Source organism: Dermacentor albipictus, chromosome 1, assembly GCF_038994185.2.
Source record: "Dermacentor albipictus isolate Rhodes 1998 colony chromosome 1, USDA_Dalb.pri_finalv2, whole genome shotgun sequence".
NCBI classification, from domain to species: Eukaryota; Metazoa; Arthropoda; class Arachnida; order Ixodida; family Ixodidae; genus Dermacentor; species Dermacentor albipictus.
This window is the reverse complement of record NC_091821.1, coordinates 362,802,242-362,822,733: the sequence shown is the minus strand read 5'-3', so window position 1 is coordinate 362,822,733 and position 20,492 is coordinate 362,802,242. Positions and strand designations below refer to the sequence as shown.

Sequence of the window (20,492 nt, the reverse complement as noted above, 5' to 3'; positions counted from 1 at the left end):
CAAAGAAAATGCTAATAAATAAAATGGCAATTGGTGCTATGGGTGGCCAATGGCCCGAGCACTCAAAGCCTGCTTGCCTGATTCACAACGAACAGAAGTCAAATCTGCACACTTAATCTTATTTTTAAAATTGAGTTTCAAGGCACAGGAGCACCACTCACCTCTTCCTGGGCATGGGGAACTTGGGCCTGCCAAACACGCAGTGCTGGGGCATGCCTTTTCTGCCGCTTGCTGTTCACAAACATGCACAAGTAGAAGTGCGAGAACATTAATTAGCAGGAACAAATGCACTGAATTCTGCATTCAGAAGCTGCACAACAGAAACAACACTATGTTGAATTGCGCAAATAAGGGTTATCACTGCCTCTTCTATTACATAAGAACAAAGGTGTTGCTGAACACTATCTGTCAAACTGCAGTTTCCAGCCCACATACCTGATGTAGTCATCAATGTGGCGCATAAGCCGGTCCAGTTCCTGGTCCTTTTTCTCATAAAGCTCTCGTCCCACCTGGATTACAAACACAATGATCACCAAGTGGCAGATTTATGCTTACTGTTTTACAATGGGAGCTTCACGGCACAATACATACCTTCATTTCCTTGCTGAGAAAAAAAAAATCTGAGGCAGAAAAATCCTGTTTTATTAAACCTACAATACATTGCGCCTCTTGAGGCAAGCAAAGTGTGAATAGACGGACTTAGAAAAGAAAGAACAGACGGACACAGCGCTATCAATTGAAGAATATTATTGAGATAACACCAATAAATGCTACCCAAACAGACATGTAGCAAATAAGAAAATACCATACATCAAAATAAAGATCAAAGTTGGGCAAGGTATAGTTTTGGTGTCACATTTACGGCAAAGGACAAGTTGAGCAAGTCATGCACCGCTATGGACAAATGGGTTGAAGCAGCACTGAGCACCGTGAGGTAATCATCAAATAGTATATATACAAGACAGGTATCATTTATAATATTCCTCTATCACGCGAGAAATACTACATTGGCCAGGCTGTGTGCTGTCACAACAATAAGTTAATAGATGATAAAGCTTCCCTGAAGGGCTAACCATCATCTACCCAATCTGCAGGAGTGTGCTGAACTGGGCTGGTTGGTGCATGTTTAAGGGAATCAAACAGTCTAAATATAGGATTCTTGTCTACACTATACGTCCTGTCTTTTGTGCTGTTCGATTCCCTTCATCTAACCTATTTATTTACTGTAAATAACATGGCTGCGCCCTGTGCGTTCAGGCACGAGGGTGCTTTTTAGGTAAAAAAACAAGGTGGCATGAGAGATTAAACGAATGTTTCTACATACAAGTCGGGTCAATTATGTGTTGATAGGGCATCTGCCATGCTGCATGGTTGTGAGGTAGGTGTATCTGGATGCACATCATGTAATCATCATCATGCAAATCTGCTAGATAGCAATACTTTGCCATTTTGTGCCTACCTAATGGTTAGAAAAGTAGGCATAGAAAAATTGCTTTATTAAAGTAATTGTGCTCCTTATGACGTACATTTTTCCAACAGGGTATTTAAGTATGTAGTGACACATACGAACACCAGCAAAACACGTAAAAGAAGACTGTTGTTGATGCTCCTGCTCGGCCTGCTTGGCCATTGATCAGAGCGCTTTCGTTCCCCGTTGTTCCCTGTGGTAAATCACGACTACACCTAAACGTGTACTTGAATTTGGTGCAGTTGCTGGTTTCCCTCTTCACCATGGAACTCCGTACCCAGATTCTACCACCAGCCTCTACTATGCTTGACGACGTGTGACTACAAGAGGCTACCTCACTCCGTGGCTGTCATTTGTTCTGGCGTTCCCAGATAGCGTGACCCGGTTACGTTCAGCGGCACCGACGACCATGACGTAGAGAACTGGCTATCATCCTATGAACAAGCCAGTGCAAACAACAAGTGGGATGATGCCGCCAAACTAAACATTGTCATTTTTTAAGACAAGCTTCGTGGAAGTATTCAGCCAACCTGCTGTGTGCAAGCTTCACGCAGAACAGCGCTTGCATAGTCACGCCTAGCAATCAGGCGAAAACTTTAAAAAAATTAAATTATGGAGTTTTATGTGCCAAAACCACAATCTGATTATGAGGCACACCATAGTGGGGCACTCTGGAGCAGTGGACCACCTGGTGTTTTTTAATGTGCACCTAAATCTAAGTATGTGGTGTGAAAACTTTACAGCATACATTCGCATCAACTCCGCCATGTCAGAATATGAAAAAAATCAGGCACATAATGAAGGTGATTGAGGACAATGCCTTCCACATGCTCGTTTTTAAAATCCTTCAAACGGTCATACTACTTTACCATGGCAAGCATTTCGGCTCTTGCTGTGGGTGATGTTTCAAGTGACCACACTTCCTTACTGAAGCAAATACAGCAGTTTGTTCGCAAGGAAGTGGAATAACAATTGACCCTTGTGCCCGTCATTTCGGAGCCTATGCAATCGCTTGCCCCAGTGCTTCGACAGGTAACCAAACAGCAAGTTTCCAAGATGCTGCCAATACCCAATGCCTAATACTCAACAGCAGCTGCCTGTCTCTGCGCTTCTGCCCTACGCTGACATCACAGCCAGGCCTCGAGCTTCATTCACCACAGTTCCCAAGCAATCACCCAACGCCTCCTACACGGCGCAGCCACCTGGACGTCCAGCTCCGCTCTTTTCTGCATTGCACTCCAATACCTGCCAACCCTTGGCGCATAGTTGACAACAGGCGTATATGTTATTTCTGCTATCTTCCAGGCCATGTAGCCCGCTTTTGCCATCGTCTTAACTTCCAGATAGGTAATGATGATCGAATTTAGGGCTGTGCTCATCCTGAACCCCCACCAAGCCCGGTTTTGTCTAGTTCAGCGCTTCATTCTATCTCGTTGGGTCAACGTGCCTTCGGCACACACGAGTAGCCATCCCCACGTCACCGTTCACTTTCTTTTATGCTCCGAGTCCAGCCCGTCAAAGCGGAAAACTCACCATCGCAGTACCGGAGGCAAGAATTGTGCTCGTGTAAAAATATTTCAAGGGCTCAGTTTTGTCCAGCTAACAAAACCAACGTGTACATTAAGGATGTTGCTATACAAGCGCTTGTTGATACCAGAGCTTCTGCCTCTGTGCTGAACTATGTTGCAAGTTGAGAAAGATTATCACTCCACTTTCTTCCGTCTTCCTGTGTACGGCAACCGCACACCACGTCCAGCCTTCTGTGTCGTGCATGGCTCAGCTTGTCATTCACAATGTTTCATGTGCGGTTGAACTTGTGGCCTTTTCACCATGTTCACACGGTCATTCTGAGCTGGAACTTCCTTTTTACACATCATGCCGTTATGGACTGTGCGCATGCCAAACCTGCATTATGGCCAATGTATGATGCCCCATCTGAGCCACATTTCTCTCCTTTTGCCCAAGTGGTCGTCGCTGCAGACACTGACATACCAACTTTCTCTTCCGCTCTTGTGCCTCTCTCTTATGACTCCACTGCCCATGCTACTGCTATGTTTTCACACTCCAAAGCCTTCGCCTCTCGCAATAACTTGCTCCTTCCTTTTGCCATTCTCACAACTAAAACTTTTGCGGTGCAATTTATGTTATGAATTGGTTACCTTCATCAGCAACTTTATTCTGTATTGAATGTCTGGGTCGACTTGAGGACACTGACTCCATTTATCCTCTTCAAATGCCTGATGACATGGCTGACCTACCTGTCGCCAGCATTACCCCTGCTACTTCACCTGCTTCGTCATCTTCAGATGTCTTCAATCTGTCAATAGATTTTCAGCTCTCTGATAACCAGCGCACCCAACTCTTGGAGCTCCTCAACCATTTTCAAACTTATTTTGACAATCAACAACCTTCTTTGGGTCGCACATCTGCCATTATTCACCACATCGACATAGGCACCCATGCCTGCACCTCTGTGCCAGCGCCCATATTGAGTCTCGCATGCACAACGCTGTGTCATTGACGACCAGGAGAACAATATGCTTCAACGTGGCTTGATACAGCCCTCGCACAGACCTTGGGCTTCCCCAGTTGTACTGGTGAAGAAAAAGGACAGTAGCATCAGGTTCTGTGTTGACTATCAGCACCTAAATAAAATCACATGCAAAAATGTTTATCCCCTACCCCAAATCTATGACACCCTCGAATGCTTGCAAGGAGCAGAGTTTTTCTCATCCTTGGATCTTCGACCAGGGTATTGGCAAGTTCTTATGGATGAAGCTGACCGCCCCAAAACTGCATTTCTAACTCCCGATGGGTTATTATCATGATATGTACAGAAGCACGTAGAAAACAGAAACAATGCCGTCTTCGCTGTGCGGGGGCGACGACGAAGTGTTGAGCTCGAATGGCGCTTGCCGGTGTTCCATGCTGCTCGGCCAGCTGGTTCTCACTGGGCGCTCAGTCCAGAGAACCCCGAATCCACCACTACGTCGTTCTCGGATGCCAAGGGCCTGTGTTCCTGCTGGGCAACTGGTCCTGGGAAATGGGAGAGGTGGCTGCTTTCCCAGGCCACTGCGAAGACCAGTATTTCTGCCAGAGGCGAGAGCAGTAGCTGGATCTACTGTGCGGCTACCGTGGCTATGTTGGCTACCGTGGCCATCATCAGTCACTGCAGCGAATGCACGTTCCGTGATGCCACGAGTAGGCCCATGTTGATGTTGTCCACACGCCAGCCGATCCTTCAGGACCGACAATGGCCTCGATGCGTCAACGGCTAAACACAAAGGAACGCACCATGAGAGACTATTTACATTCTAAGACAGACATTGTAGTAGCAGCCACAGGACGACCTGTATTAGTTATAATACCTCTAATTGTATGTTTTGCGTCAAGTGTGTATTAGGTCCTGTTAATATAGATTCTGTGTTGTGTGTGCACTTGGGTGTCGATTGCATTCCTTGGTCAGTGGTCCTGGCCCAAACCTCCCATATTCCATCAGAAATATGGAAGTTCCATTCAGCGTGATGCCATTCAGCCTTTTTAATGCACCTGCCACTTTCAACTGCCTCATTGACCACATACTTCGGGGGCTGAGATTATACATCTGCCTTTGTTATCTAGATGACGGAGTCTTTTCGAGGGACTTTGATTCGGATCTCACCCCCTCGCAATTGTCCTCATTGGCATTACAGATGCTAGGCTGTAGCACATAGTGCCATTTTGCTGCACACCGGCTTACCATCTTAGGCCATGTGGTATGCAAGGAAGGTGTTCTTAATTCTGCAAAGCTTCGATCAGTCACCGAGTTTCACAGGCTGACTTCAATGAAACAACTCTGCAGCTTTATTGGCCTTTGTTCGTATTTTAATAGATTCATACGCAACTTTGCCTCCATCATCGCCCCTTTGACCCAGCTCCTCACCAACAACCAAGATGTTTCGGCTTAGTCTTCCCCTTGTGACGATGCACTTGCCACTATATGCTATATTCTAACCTCTCCTCCTATTCTGCACCAGAGTAAGAACACCCAGCCATCCACCTTCCCGCTCATTTCACTAAAACATTCTGCATATTATTCAAAATTGCAGCACAGTTCCAATAATAAGTGTTTCAAGATGTATGAAACACATTTTAAATACCATTACTTTCATCAGTGCTTTTGCTATTGATGCACTCTGCTACTGTGCACAATTGTGTAGACAGCAAAGGGAAAGGTTCTCTGCGATTCAGTTTCATTATCTTCTAGGTAACCTGACCGTCGCCCCACCCCCGCGTGTTGATGCTCCCTTTACCCCTCTGTCATGGTCGCCCATTCTCCTTCTTCTTACGGGTATCATTTTGTGTTTAGTAGTTAGCGAATACAGTCGCCAACCATTTACTCTTCAGATCTCACGGGGACTGCAGAAATGTCTGAATAAACAGGTGTCTGAAAAAGCAGATTAAGAAAAAAAAAATGCTTAATTTCCATGCACTTATTTTGGCTCGGCAGTAGGCTTGAAGAAATCGTGAATGCACCGTTGCACGCTGTTCCGGTTACACGCAATCAGATAAGCCTGAATCTCAGAGAGGGTCGTATGGTCACTATAGGTGGCTGAAAGCACAGTCACTGCTTGTACACGCTCTGCATGAGACGGCAGCGTAGCACATGGTACGTCATCTTCCGACTCATCGTCCGGTGGTGCAGCAGAAACCTGATGAATGATCTCGCTGTCGCCGAGTTCTGCGCATGTCAGTACAGCAGTGTCAGCACCTGTGAAACTCAAATGAGATGATGTCCGGAATCGTAATGCAACCACTGCGCAGGTCTCGGCAGAACATTTTCAGCGTCAGCAGGGAGCACACCGGCAGGTGACGAATCCTAGGCCTCCCGGCACCCACTTGCCGGCATTCCCCAGCGCTGTCTGTGCCATTAGACAGTTGACGCAATGTTTTTGCATGCCGCGTTGGATCACCGCAACCTTGACACAGCACACAAAGCAAGCATCACCATGCCGTCACGCCGACACCAGTTGCACAAACGAAAAACGTGGCCTATTCGCAGTGTCGTGCAGGAAGAAACAAATCAGCTGCTGGATTGACATATGGCTTACTAAGCTGAGCCCGGAACTGCTGTAGCCACGAACCAGGCAGAAACGATGATGATGAGCGGGGATTTGCAGTAGCGCCACTTCATGGGGCAGCAAGGAGGCTCCATTCAATACAAAAATGGCATTCAGCAAGTTGAACCATGCAGCGGTCTCAGTCGGTGCACGGTGCTCTCGATCGAATTGGCTCAAGGAGTGTCTGAAAAATCAGACGAGAGGTTGAAAGGTGTCCGAACTTTCGGCAGTTGTTGTACATTATGGTCTATGGGGAGAATGGCGGGGCCGCAAAGCAGACCGAGTAATCGAGCATGTCCATATTTTTGGAGTCCGAAAAATTAGTCGGCGACTGTAGTGCACATGGAGCAGGCAAACTCGTACAGTACTCATTCCCGCAGCGCTCCCTCGGTTTGCATGAAGCACTTCTCAATACGGCAGAAAGCCAAATCAGCATTGGGATTTTTGGCTTAGTTGCGTTTGCTCTGTCACGGTTGCCCATGTGAGGCTGCTCCGTCTGCACTGTCATCCGCTGTCGTGTGAATGCTAGCTGCGAAGTGTCACATGTTACGTGTCTGATTCAACCACAATCATAACCGTTGTGCGAACCCAACTTTATCAGCATCACCGAAGTGGGGCGAAACAGAGCCACTCGCCAAAGACGCAATGTGGACGAGTCGTGCATCCACGAATGGAGACTGTTTTTGCAAAAATTTGGGCATTGTTGTATGCAGTTATTTCAGCGAGTTACACACGCATTTTCTTTTTTCTTTCAGGGCTGTTGTTATTAGGGGGTGCAGGTTATATATGGCGGCAGTATGGTAACTTGTTTTTATCACTGAGGAAATGCGTAGAGAACATGGCCAGCTGCCTGGACCCCTATAAGTGTGGTAAAGAAGGTATTGCTTGGAAGTGTCTTGCAGTCTAACTCAGTTGGCATCTATGGCAGACGGTGTTTCTGGCATTTTTTCAAAGGTGATCACAAAAAACTGTCAACATAAGGCATTGCAATCTGGCCTTACGGAGGTGCAGTTAGAATGCAGGCTAGAGCTTACGCGGACAAGGAACGTGCAGACGGCACCAAACTTTTCACCAAAGGGACCACAATCCTTTCGCATTCCCCCACGTTAGTGTCTCTGCCGAACGTTTATTTTTAAGTGATATTTACTAGTGTAATTTTGACAAAATCATTCAGTTAATAGTGTCATGTCTGTCTTTTTTTTCTGTCGTGCTTTCTTCAATGCTGCTTGCCTCAAAAATGAAATATTAACACGCCCAGTAAATCAGCTTTCCGATCCCAAACCACCTTTTCCTTACAATTTGTCCTAAAGAAGAGGTCCTGCAAGATCCCTTTTCGAAGCCACTGCTTTGTTTTTTCTGCTTGACATTCTGTTTCATTGCACTAACCGTAGATAAAATATGACACTCGTGATATGGCTTAAAATACACTGCACTCATTAAGATTTTCTGTAAAATTGCTGCAATGAGCTAAACAAGTAGAAACTGCAGGATGAAGTTGTAGCAAAGTCATAGTTCTTGTTTGTCGTTTGTTCTTGCTTAATTGATTCAGTTCGATGCAGACAGTGATGTAAACTGGATAACTTTCAAGTGAAGCGTCTTTTCTTTCTTTCTGTACAAAGAAAGCCTTCACACACAAATGATAGGCAGCAACAGAGCAATTGATTTAAGAAGTGCACAAACATGCTTACTGCTCCTTTGTAAATGTGCTATGTGCAGTTCTGACATGAATGGCAGACTAACCCCTCTGCAAATGCTGCCCTTATACTATCCCACAGAGTCCCTAACATGCTTAGATTGTGGCAAGATGATCATGGTGTAGCCAGCTAACATTGCACTGAGCTGGCTGACATGCTTATCAGTGGTTTCTGATACCATGTGACCCCCACCTCTCATTTTCATGGTGTAATGAAGAAGCCTTCCCAACACTGATTTGTTATGCATTCATAAAATTATGGCAACATATTGTGATTGTGAAATTGGTAGATACCTAAAAAAGCAAGAAAATTGACAACATTTTGTGTCGTTGCTCTTATAACTGTACATGCACAAATTCTTCAATACTCTGGGATGAACTTAACATCAAAGTGAGCAGCATATAGCATGATTTCAACATTCATAGAAGCAGACTTTAAACAGACATGTTCAGCAACAGCACATGCATATAAACACCATTACTCACCCAAGGTAATGCAGTCAGCACAGCATAGACATACCAGTCAGAGCGAACCTGTAGATTAAAATGTGAAGCAGAATCTGAACAGTGAGTACCAACAGGATATGGAAGTTATGACATGTTCAAAAACTCACAAGTCGGCTAGCTTTCTTTCCAGTAAACAATGCTCGACATGATACAGGTGCCACAAAAGCACATGGAGCCATATCGCTGGGCTCACCTGTGGTACATTCTCCTCGAGGGTGACCTCAAGCATGCTTTCAAAGAGACTGACCACCGAGCCAACAGAAATGACGTGGCAGTTAACGAGGTCCGCAAAGACTCGCACCTGGAACAACAAACATGATGTTATATTTCTTGCAGCAATGACTTACGAGACATCTGCCAGCTGAAACTTACAATGATCCTTGCATCTTCAAACTTGCACTCTTTGAGCCGCTCCTTGTAATTCTTCACCAACAGCTCCACAAGCTGCATAGTACACAATATAGCTTTTCAAAACACATGCTTGATCAGCTCGGCTCTACATAGCAAATGGCAGCAAGGTAAGGACCAGGGGTCTCAACATGCAGCCTGCTCACCTTAGCCCCATGAGTGCAACAGTAACCTTGTAATGTCCTCAACTGCTATGCACGTTCCTAACAAACATGTGTCACTTTGGTTTGCTGAGCTAATTAAACACCCTGTAATGCCCACACATGGCCACAGATGAAGGAAAAATAGAATAACCTGCTCACTTTTATTTATGGTCATAAGAAGTGTATTGCTACAAAAACAATAAACTGTTCTATAACTTGATTAGTACAGTGATAATTTAACTAGCAATTGGTTTGCCAAACTAGCCACAACTAAACTCTCCTGCATATAAAAAAACACTACTATTGAATCTGCGTTAAGTTTCCTGTGCTTAGATCACAAGTTTGAGGTTTCACAATAACTTAGGTTATATTACACATAGGGCATTACAGGGCTGGGCCCAGGTTACAAGATAAAGTTTTGCATTATAATTATGTATTAATTCACAACATCAAATTGCATGTAAATTTTTGCTGGCCTATATGGGCACTTGATTGTTACTGTTGTCACTAATTTCAGTTAGCTGCCGCTGCTGCATAAGGATGAATTTGTCAATGTTGCTAAAGTTTCTCTGGGCTTCCTGCCAGTTAAAACTAACCTCGCCACCGAAGTTGTAATTGCGTGCATTGAGCAGGCCAATGAGCGTTGTGTAGATGGTTGTCTTCTCTGGCATGAAGATGGCACTGCAAAAATAGGAACACAGGATCACTGGTATGACAACACATAGTTTTGCATTTGTTGGTGGTGTGAGAGTGAAGCAAATAATGTGTGACATGACAATGAAGCATCACCATGACAACTCAGTACTGTGCATTCCTTTATCTGTCTTGCACTGTATTCACTTCAGTTAAACTATTAAATTTTATTACGTATAGAGTTTTATGTGGCAAAACCACAATCTGATTATAAAGCATGCTGTAGTGCGGGACTCCCGATTAATTTTTACCAGCTGGGATTCTTTAACATGCACCTAAATCTAAGTGCATGAGTGTTTTTGCATTTCATCGCCATCGAAATGCGGCCACCATGGCCGGGCCTTGATCCCGTGACCTCGTGCTTCGCAACACAACACCAAATCCCCTAAGCAACCACGATGGGTCATTTTTTCCAGCCAGTGGCCAATAATGTTCCATGACATTGCACACGAAGACACAGAAAGAAAAAAGGGCTACAACATATAGAATGAAAATGCATGGAATTAGCATCACAAGAAGTTTACTACTGGTACTTAGTATTCTGTGCTCAATGAGCTATGAACTGACAGGACGTAAAATTAAATAACGATTCCATAATTTTCACAATGATTCTGCTACCGTTTGGCTATTCCTCCTGAGCAACGGTGAGGGCACAAATAAATTATAACTCAACAAATACAAGTGATTCATTTTTCCAATACTTGTATGCTTAGGCATTCATGCCAATGAGTGACGGCATCATGGCACCTACAAAAGTGTGCAGCCCAGAAGTGTCACCAGAAAATTTTAATATCCGCAGTCACATACTCTTGGTTATTGTGCATGCCTCAGGAAGGAAAGCAAGGTGACAAGATGTTTTGTGAAAGTGTACCTATAAATCCAACATGCTACCAAATAAAATGAGCCAATAAAGAAAATCAGTCAAATTTTCAAGCTGTGCATGCAAAACTATCAAGCACACGTTTTAAGGTTAGTAACAATACTGTGAAAGGCCTGCGCATGTGCAAAGAAGCTAGGGAAGTGTTATGTACTGATACATGTGACATACTTTCAGTACAATGAGTCAACATCCAGGCACAAAGGCAAGTTAATTTATATTTCCGACATCAACTGAAATCTTATAAAGCAATAAGCCTTTGATCTCTATGAGTACATGAGAACCTTCAGAAATGCATAACATATAATATCACCTTCCCAAACTTAAAAACGTTGTGAAATTTTACTTCCACTCCACTGCGGTCAAGGCAAAGCTAAACATGAGTTCAATTAAATGACTGACAGCAAAAATAAGATGTTGGTACACTTTTAAGTGTCAGCCACCATGTGCACACACAATTAAAGCAACAAAAATCAGTTCAATTGGCTCCTCACATATTACAGATGGCTTACAAATTAAGAATTATTGTGCTGAGCCTATGAGTACATGGACTGTACAGCTTGCCGCAATGGAGAAAAAAAAAGTGTCAGGCAGGTCAACATAAAAGACATTTGTGAGTGCACATGCAAATAAGCAGACATCATTGTAAAAGCACACATGAAGAATGACAATGCACCCAGTGGGAGCTGCAAAACTGCTGCCCTGAGAACATCAAAGTAATTTTGTCAGGTGATCCACCCCATTTCTGTGTCTGCATCTGGCTACCCTCACCCCTTTCTTTCTCTTTTCATACTGATCATTACGGTAAGCTCCCAAGGGCATGTACCCCTAACTTTTCCATAAAATGCAAATGTGCTAATATGCCGTCAGCACTTTTCCAAATCGAACTTGGCAGAGACAAGGTCTGTTGCGACTTGACCAAGGCAATCGGCAATGTGCAGCACTGCCTCAGCTCGTAATGAAAACGCAGACCAGTTCCAACGACCAGATCCAACGACGCACGTACCAGTCCACTAAGATGTTTAATATGTTTCCTTTGTAACTTGGGAGGTCTGCATCCAACACACCCGCCAGTCCTTCCAGGTTGCTTTCCAGCGATGACGTGCTCTATACAGTGGGGGGGGGGGGGGGGGGGAGATGAAGTCAGATGTTGACGTAACCGATTTTCTCAAGAACACCGTACATGGAAGACAAATAGCTCAGGTTCCGCACGAAATAAAGTATATACAGAGCACTTGATCTCACACTCACCTTCTCCCCGACCCTTTCGATCAACGACTTCAAGCGGTCTTCTATTTCCCTGGGCTCCGAACTGACCCTTCGGCGCTTGCGCACACGGAAATCTAGAAATCACGAACCGGGGAATGGGTGCCAAGTATGCACGTGAAATCCATGTGAAACTTGAACAACGAATTTGCCAGGCGATACAGACACGTGAAAACCAGCATTTATGATGAAAAAGTGTTGTGCGGCAGGAACAAACACAGTGATGTGTGTGAACAGTAAATATCAACACACGCCGGCTCCGGCACGTCAAAGTGCGACGCGAAAAGAGTAGTGATATTCCGAATAAGAATGCCTCGCCACCTCCGAAATGATGACAGCCTCTTTTTAAAACATATCTTACCATCTTCGTCGTCGTCTTCGTACGCTCTCCTTCGGCTCATATTTCTACAATAGCAATTAAACTGCTGAATGCAGTTAGAAGTGAAGCTCGTTCACGCAGGAGAACGAAACGATGGACGCCATTGAGGATTGAGGCTAACCGGCTTGTCGATCGACTAAGGTGGATTTGGATCGTTACAACCACGACCTATGTGGTCACAACCAAGGTCTACTTGTCACAATAAATTACATAAAATATTAACAATTTAAAAATTTGGCTAGATTAAGCATAAAATATTACGTAAACAACTGAAATGTTCATTTTTTAAGCTCAGCGATTGCAGTCGAAACCAAAACTACATTGAAATCCCCATAAATGACAGCCCATGTATGAATGAATGAATAAAACCTTTATTTTAAGGAAGGGGACGGCTCTAGGCCGCTGATGGGGATTAGGAGGGAAGGGGCAGCCGATATATAAACCTGTGAAACATAATAGTTGGCCTTTGTTGCAGAAGCGTGGTAAATCCGGCCTACTCTTTCTTCTGTTCATTTCGGCAACTGAGGCACACGTTTCCGAGCCTTGTTTTAGCGAAAGTTTCAATTTAACCAACTCCCCATCCTACACACTACCTCGCGTGTGGTCCAGCGCATGATACACATTTTCTGACATCTATACAGAAAGAGAGCCCACGTCAAACTTGCCTCGTTAGTGTCTGTAGGAATGGGATATGTACAGTCAACAGCCAAAGTTTACGGGATGCGGTTTCCCCTTCAAATCTGAATTCCTGCACTGTTAAGGCATGACACTTCGTATTTTATGAATCACTGTGTTGGCGGCGAAGGCTACTATATGCTGGAACCTTTAATTCGAGGCTGTGTGACCACGCTTCGCGAAAATTCAGCTTCTTGGGAGACGCTGCGGCCCGTAAACTTTTGCGGTTGACTGTACGCGGAAATACGTGTACGTGTGAAATTTTGTTAAGATCGCTGACCGTGAACAAGGGCTCACTGAGACAAATAAAGCAAGGGGATTATGGCATCTTGATGTACCGTAAGCATCACAGAGGCACTGCCAAAATGCTGTACGTTAGTGCTTGTGACTTTTCTGCTGCACTTGTATTCAAGACAACCACTTTGCGCAGAATGCCAAGGCAGGCTGCATTGTTGAGCACGAGGTCGCGGGATCGAATCCCGGCGGCCGCATTTCGATGGGGGCGAAATGCGAAAACACGCTTGTACTTAGATTTAGGTGCACGTTAAAGAACGCCAGATTGTCAAAATTTCCAGAGTCCCCCACTACGGCGCCTCATAATCAGAAAGTGGTGTTGGCACGTTAAAACCCCATAATTTTAAGGCAGGCTGCATATTAATTGCACATTTTGCCAACATACCAGGAGTGCATTCTTTATCCTCCTATTGCAGAATGTCTACCCTCAAATTTTTGCCTACTCATCTCAAAGAAATCACCAGTTGGTCACTGCACTTAAGGAAAGCTTTAACAACAAAACTTGGTTTGAACCATAGGCGGAAAGTTTTAATTTGTCCGGGGGGTGGGGCCCGACCAGCTTTCCACACATACACACACGTATAGCACTTGAATAAACTTCGTGTGACGTCGAAGAATTGTTCACTGAAGTGATGACAAGCTTATATGAGAACTTACGGGACCTCATAGTAGGAGACAGTTCAATTTCACAGCCTGAGTCCTCTCCCACCACCAACACTCAGGCATCTCCCGGTTAGAGTGAACTAGAATGTATCCCGATGGGTTAATGTTCCTTCGATCATGTAATTGTCGTATACTTCGCTATCGCTAATACTGCTTCGTCTTTCCACTGAAACTGCAGCCTCTCTCGGTCTTTTTTCTCTTTTCTGTGAGCCCAGGTATAAACGCTCCTGCGCATGACTGCTGTTTTTTTTTAGTGAATCTGGCTTGGCCTCATTTGGATTACTGAGTGACTTATACAGCTAGGGTGCCCCAACTGTCACGCACTTAAAGAAAGAGCAGTTGCATTACTCGAAGAAAACCTAGTGCATACTGTTTCCAGTACGGTGGAGTAGCTGGAAGTAACTATTTCGCTCATGAAATTTAATTCAACAATTGCAATTGATAATCTAATTCTAGAAATACCGCCCTAATTATCAAAGTGTCAATGAGGCATTTGTAGGCACGCCCGAATGTCATCTAACTGGTGGGTTTTCAGTGACGTAGTAATTGTGTGCAATTTTTTTCAGAGTGGCAAACAAACCCCACGAAATATGAAAATTATTACGTGACTGCATTCCCACCCACATCATAAAGCAGTGCCCTAAAATAAGCTGACTGAAAGCAACTACACTGCCTGTCGCACACCCGAAGAGACAGTACATGACCTTGATAATGGTACTCAAGGCCTTAAGGGCTTTGCTGAAGTTTTTAAGGGCTTGTTAATTTTGCAACCGTCTTTGAATGTTGTAGCGCATAGCATCACATTACTGTGTGAATTTTCCTCACTTTTTTTTCTTCTTCTTTCTCCTTTTATTCCCTTTAGCCCTTTCCCCAGTACAGGGACCAGCCAGTACATACATTGCCTAACCTCCCTGTCTTCCCTCATCCTTTCTCTCTCTCTCTTGATAATGGTATGGAAGGAGCACCAACAGCAGGTTTCACGACTTGAAAGCTGTTCCTTCCTCTCTACGTCATGCTTATGATCCCTCTCTCAAAGCCGGCTGATCACATTTATAACAAAAGCCCCTCGATAACGAGGCTGAAGTGCTGCTCTGACCATGCACAAAACGTGAAAAGCAATGTAATAGGCACAGAATGTTTCAAAATCCTGGCATTGCTCAAGTCGACAGAGTGCAGCCAGAGCTGTATTTTGTGCCAGAAACTTGCTACAGATCAAAGCCGAATTAAAGCGATGGTTTTAGTTTTCAAGAGCTTGTATAGGTGCTGCAGAAACAGGTTCATGGCATAAAATAAAAGCCATATAAACAGACCGGAAATTGACCCATGTGTAGAGAAAAGGCAGAACCAATGCGCTCAAGGAAGTAAATAACCACTTCTAAACGAGCCGAATTGGCAATCAAGACGCCTGAAAAAAAAAAAAAAGGAAAAAAGAAACCTTCAGGTTTTAGTGTGCCCTCATTATCTATGAATTTGTAAGCGCCATTAAAAACGAACTGCTGTCTAGAGTACGTGTTTGAATAGGTCTCTTCTACATGTAACTATGCAGTACTGAGTCCACTTTATTACATCTACAGCGGCTTTCTTGATGACCGAAGCTTGAATTCTATGGCAGACATCCATTATCCTTTTGTTGATCTAATCTGACGTCCATCTCAATCATGTAAGCACGATCTTTCACATAACCCCAAAGAAAGAAATCTATTACACATGAAAAGTCGCATCCAGCCAGTTTCGTGCTCGGCTGCTGCTGTGTGCTGGTGCTCCATCTGGCTGATGGTACCACAGAAGTGGAAGACATTATAGCGGGACTACGCTGAGAAACTTATCCACCACTCCTTCAAGGCTTTCGTCCACATAACGTTGTCCAGTCAGTGTGTGATCGAAGAAGATGGGACTGATTATAGCACCAGCATGAATTCCACACCCAACACTGAATGACCACTGGTACTTGTGCCGATTGTGCTTTACCCGGTGTGCATTGTAGTCACTCCAATAGTGTGCATTATGCGAATTTACCCGGGCGTTTCTGTGAAAATTGGCTTCATCCATGCACATGATGTTGCTCAAAAAGTCCAGTGGCTCATTGGGTTTTGTACGGACCCAATTGGAGAAATCTAGACAATTCTACAGGTCCCTATCTTCCAAGCATTGATGCTGGTTAAGGTGGTACGGGTGAACAGCCATCGTTTAGAATCCTCCAAACTGATGACTTGGAATTGGTACCTGGGCAGGCACGTCCCACATGCTAGCATAAGGGTTTGAGGCCATAAATGCTAGAACGTCTGTGTGTAGGCTCCGACTCAAAGATGGAGTCCTAAGCTACTGTTTCTTGAAGCTGCTGGTATGTGTGAGGTTTCCATCATTTCTGATGATAGTCGACACATTTGGTCTTTGCCACACTTCCATGACTCATACATATTTGCGACCTTCCTCTTGTCATTTGCAGCTCCCAAGGTAAGGATCACTTTTACCTTCTGCTCATTAGAGGAAGACATGGCGACTGGGATGAAACAAAACGCACCTTTAAGCATTTGCACTGACATCAAATCGCTTTTGCAGTGATAGGTTTTGTGGCAAAATAAAAAAAGGAACCATACGTGCACTTTATCTACACTAAGACAACAGCTATCACGGCTTGCTTCCAACTAACACCAAACACATGTTATTTCAGCCGAGGCGCTGCAGATAAGGCACTAGCTCGATCACGATGTTTTACAGCGAAGCTGTATATAGCTAGCCCATCTGTCCGTCTGTCGCCTGCATGCCGAAAACTCTTCCGGCGCAACTTCATGCGAATGCACGAAAAAAGAAAAAAAAGTGAAAGAGAGGCGTGCGATTGGCTGCGCAAGTGGAGACATCACTGCTCTCCGTCGCAGCTTAGTGGGTGCGCATCAGTTTCTCTCCAGCTCTGAAATGGGTAGGCCACGCCTCATATGTACTCCTGAGGAGCAGGCAGCTTTCAATCAGCAATGCCGCGAGCAGAACCTGGAACAAGCTCGTCTACGCCATCCTAATGCTGCAGCCTGGGCGCAAGAACAGGTTCGTGCAGCCGAGCGCAAGCAGCAACTGCGTACCGAGGATCCGGCAACCTACCAAGCTGTTCATTAATGAACCGTTGGGATTAACCCAGTGATAAAGACCGGGGGTAACACGTTTCAACTTTGCTGCTTAACTATCTGTACAGAGTGCTTGGGCGGTGATTTTGTTCTTTATTTCCTTCATTTCGTTCTGGCTAACTCAGAAGGAGCCAGTTTGAGAGTGCTGCTTTAAGTGGGAGCACAGTCACATGGTATTCGCCATATTTTGCAGCGTTTTTTTATCACTCTGAAAAAATGAGCACACAATTAGTATGTCGCTGAAAATACCAGTTAGATGTCCCTTGGCTGTGCATACAAATGCCTCATTAACACTTTGATAATCATGATAGTATGTCTCGAGTTAGATAATTACAATTACGTAATTAAATCTCAGTAAAAAAAAGAATTACTGCCAGCTACTCCACTGTACTGGAAACAATATGCACTAGGTTTTCTTCGAGTAACACATTGCTTTTTTTAAATCATGCTACATGATAGTTAATTGGGACATCCTGTAGATTTATGACCTCTGCATGCAAGTGACTATGTTTCCATCCCTAATAAATGTTGTAAATTATTAGAAATGTTTTTTGATGAGTCGTTTGTTTTGCTTGCTGGAAAGAGAAGTGATACTTAGACACACATCATTCACATGCATTTTACATGCCCTTGATAAAAGACTCTGCTGAAGGGGTCCCTTAGGTCTACAGGTTCTTTTCAGGGTCAAAATGCACGCAAAGCATTTAAAAGCGAGGTGAACATGCAGCAACATATTCATTCACTAGGCATAAGCTATCAATACTTTTAGAAATAATTGTTAACTGGCTACCTCCTTCTCTTTCAAAATATAATAAACATTGTCTTGTGTGTATATTTAAATACAGTATTGTATATGTGCATGATGTTTACAGCATAAACTTAAAACAATGTTGAAATGAGAAAATACAGAGGAGGCAGCCACCGCTGATACTTCTAATGCACTTGTTCTCCTATTGTCAGGATTCGCAGAAATAAAGCAAAGTATGAATTAATATCCATGCACATCTGAGCCAGCGATGACGCAATAACCTATTAGCTACAATAACATTTTAAGTGAAAAGGTCAAGGCAAGTCAAAAGAAACCTGGAATGATGTGGGTGACAAAACATTGGCAATGAAACGTTAGGTCTGTCTGTGGGGGGGGGCTTTGGCATCACTGGGGGAGGGGGGGGCCTCGTAGCCCCCCAGTAGTCGGCACCTGTGGTTTGAACCATAGTTGCTGTTCTGTCTGAAGAGGAGGAAGAGGAAGATGGAGGAGGAGGAAGAGCCTTGCAAAGGCATGCTGGCAATTGCCGTCCAAGCGTCTCCTTTTACAAACAGGGATAAACATGCATATGAATATGCATTTCATTGCAGCATACAGTTCACACTGTATCCCATGGGACTGCCAATTGCATTACGCAATTGGTAAAGTTTAGCATGCATCACCACCTCCTGAAGTTTTTTTTTTAGAACACTGCCCTATTCAACGAGTGGTGAAGTTTAGCATCACTTGCTAAACTGCAGTGTCCTTGTGGGAAAATTCAATTCCTCCACAGCAGCGCACGGAGACACAATGCTTCAGTCCATCAAGTAGAGTCCTGCGCTTTTGCACAAATTCTTAGCATTCTAGCAAGTAATCTTTTATATCAGCATGGACATGGCAGAACGAACACATTGTTGAGGGTGACACTGGCATGGTGACTAACTTATGTCACCTCCCCAGTGTTCTGTTACATACTGCTACTATTGACATCATTTGCAGCAGTGTTGCCCTTAGTGAAACTGATGAAATGTGGTCTATTGGCCTAAGTTTTGCATTCCAACTCGAAAGAGAATAGGCACAAGGCCAGCTGAGGTGCGTTTTCTCCTTAATCAATTTAATGTGATCTAAGTTTTTATTTGAACAAATCTAAAAGAAGCTTTCCCTCATATTATAGGAGTATCATATTTCTTGGTCCACAACATTCAGGCATATTCCATATCCCGTTTTGTCCAAAAGAAGAAAAGAAATATGCTAATATGTGCACCCCTCAATCAAAGCAGCGAGCTGCTGCACAGACACGGACTAAATATGCCATCTGATGTCATTAAGAAGTTGGGACAAACCAGGCAAACACCTATTTCTTAAATCTGAACAAGAACAAAGCAGCAGCAAGTATTTTTAAGTTTGTTAGTATAACAGGCAAATGATTACACTTTATTATGATGCCTATGCCATCATAACATGACCATTTTGTATTTCACTGGTAGAGTCCTGTATGTGCTTCCAAACTCACTGGTGGCCCGCAGTGCCACCTTGTACTGCGAGTGTAAATTTTGCAGTTTTTGCATTTAGGTCATGCATTTGCTCAAATTTAGCTCAAGATCTTCAAAGGTGTTCATTCACCTCAAACAAATATATAGGATCATTTGCATAAACAAAATATGGCCAGTTAATTCATTGATGTTCTCAGCTGCAAAGGAGACTTTGTTAACGCAAGCGACACACTTGTTTGGCTGCAACAGTTTTGCATAAAAATTTTTAAAAAAGTTACAGCCTGCCGAATATGCAGTTCCTACTTTTGTAGACATTGCCTTTCATCATTTTCCAAACTGTATCACAGAAGGTAAGCTAGATACAGGCAGTAGGAATTGGGGCTGCGGTAGAGGGCTCGGGTGGCAAGAGAGGAAAATGGCAGTCACCTTCCACGATAGCACTTGCACAGCTGTAGACAACACACATATGACACATTGGCTTATGCTACACATAGCTACTTGTACTGCCACTACAGATGCGCTGGCTAACAGCTCTGTTCTGTGCAAAATTATGCAACTGAACAACAAACGATACCTAAATATCCTCATCGCAACAAATATATACCTTCATGAGTATGATTCTCTTAACCAAACGAACAACTTTATAGAAGCATTTGGGCTATTCACTTACAGCGACGATCATAGTCACTTATTTCTGCTCAACTTCGTGACGTAAATAGCCAGTTCCTCAAGTGACATTAACCAGGTTTGGTGTGTTGCCCCCATTTTACACCAATATGTGCATCTATATGTTGTTACTTCTGAAGTCATGCCAGAGACTTCACTGTGAGCCACCTGAGTGAGTCAAAACTGCTTTTCTGGGCAAAGCAATCATGAGACGAAATAGTGTTCCATATCTTTTTTTTTTTTACATTCTGGTGGTTGACTCACCACCACAGGAAGTAACTTAAATGTAAAGATGTTAAAAAATATT

The 20,492-nt window shown here is 43.9% G+C and overlaps 1 protein-coding gene across 1 annotated transcript in view; it reads right to left on the bottom strand.

Annotated features, from left to right (window-relative positions):
• Positions 1–12,674, bottom strand: part of Cbp80 (Nuclear cap-binding protein subunit 1) — an 82,717-nt gene extending 70,043 nt beyond the window's left edge. Inside the window, exons 1-9 of the mRNA XM_065443531.1 lie at positions 12,516–12,674; positions 12,140–12,231; positions 11,895–11,995; positions 9,915–9,999; positions 9,140–9,211; positions 8,961–9,068; positions 8,747–8,794; positions 436–509; positions 162–231 (exon numbers count right to left, since the gene is read on the bottom strand). Coding sequence (XP_065299603.1) covers positions 162–231; positions 436–509; positions 8,747–8,794; positions 8,961–9,068; positions 9,140–9,211; positions 9,915–9,999; positions 11,895–11,995; positions 12,140–12,231; positions 12,516–12,555 — 690 coding nt within the window. The 5' untranslated portion in view covers positions 12,556–12,674. The remainder of the gene's footprint in view (positions 1–161; positions 232–435; positions 510–8,746; positions 8,795–8,960; positions 9,069–9,139; positions 9,212–9,914; positions 10,000–11,894; positions 11,996–12,139; positions 12,232–12,515) is intronic.
• Between the last annotated feature and the right edge of the window lie 7,818 nt (positions 12,675–20,492).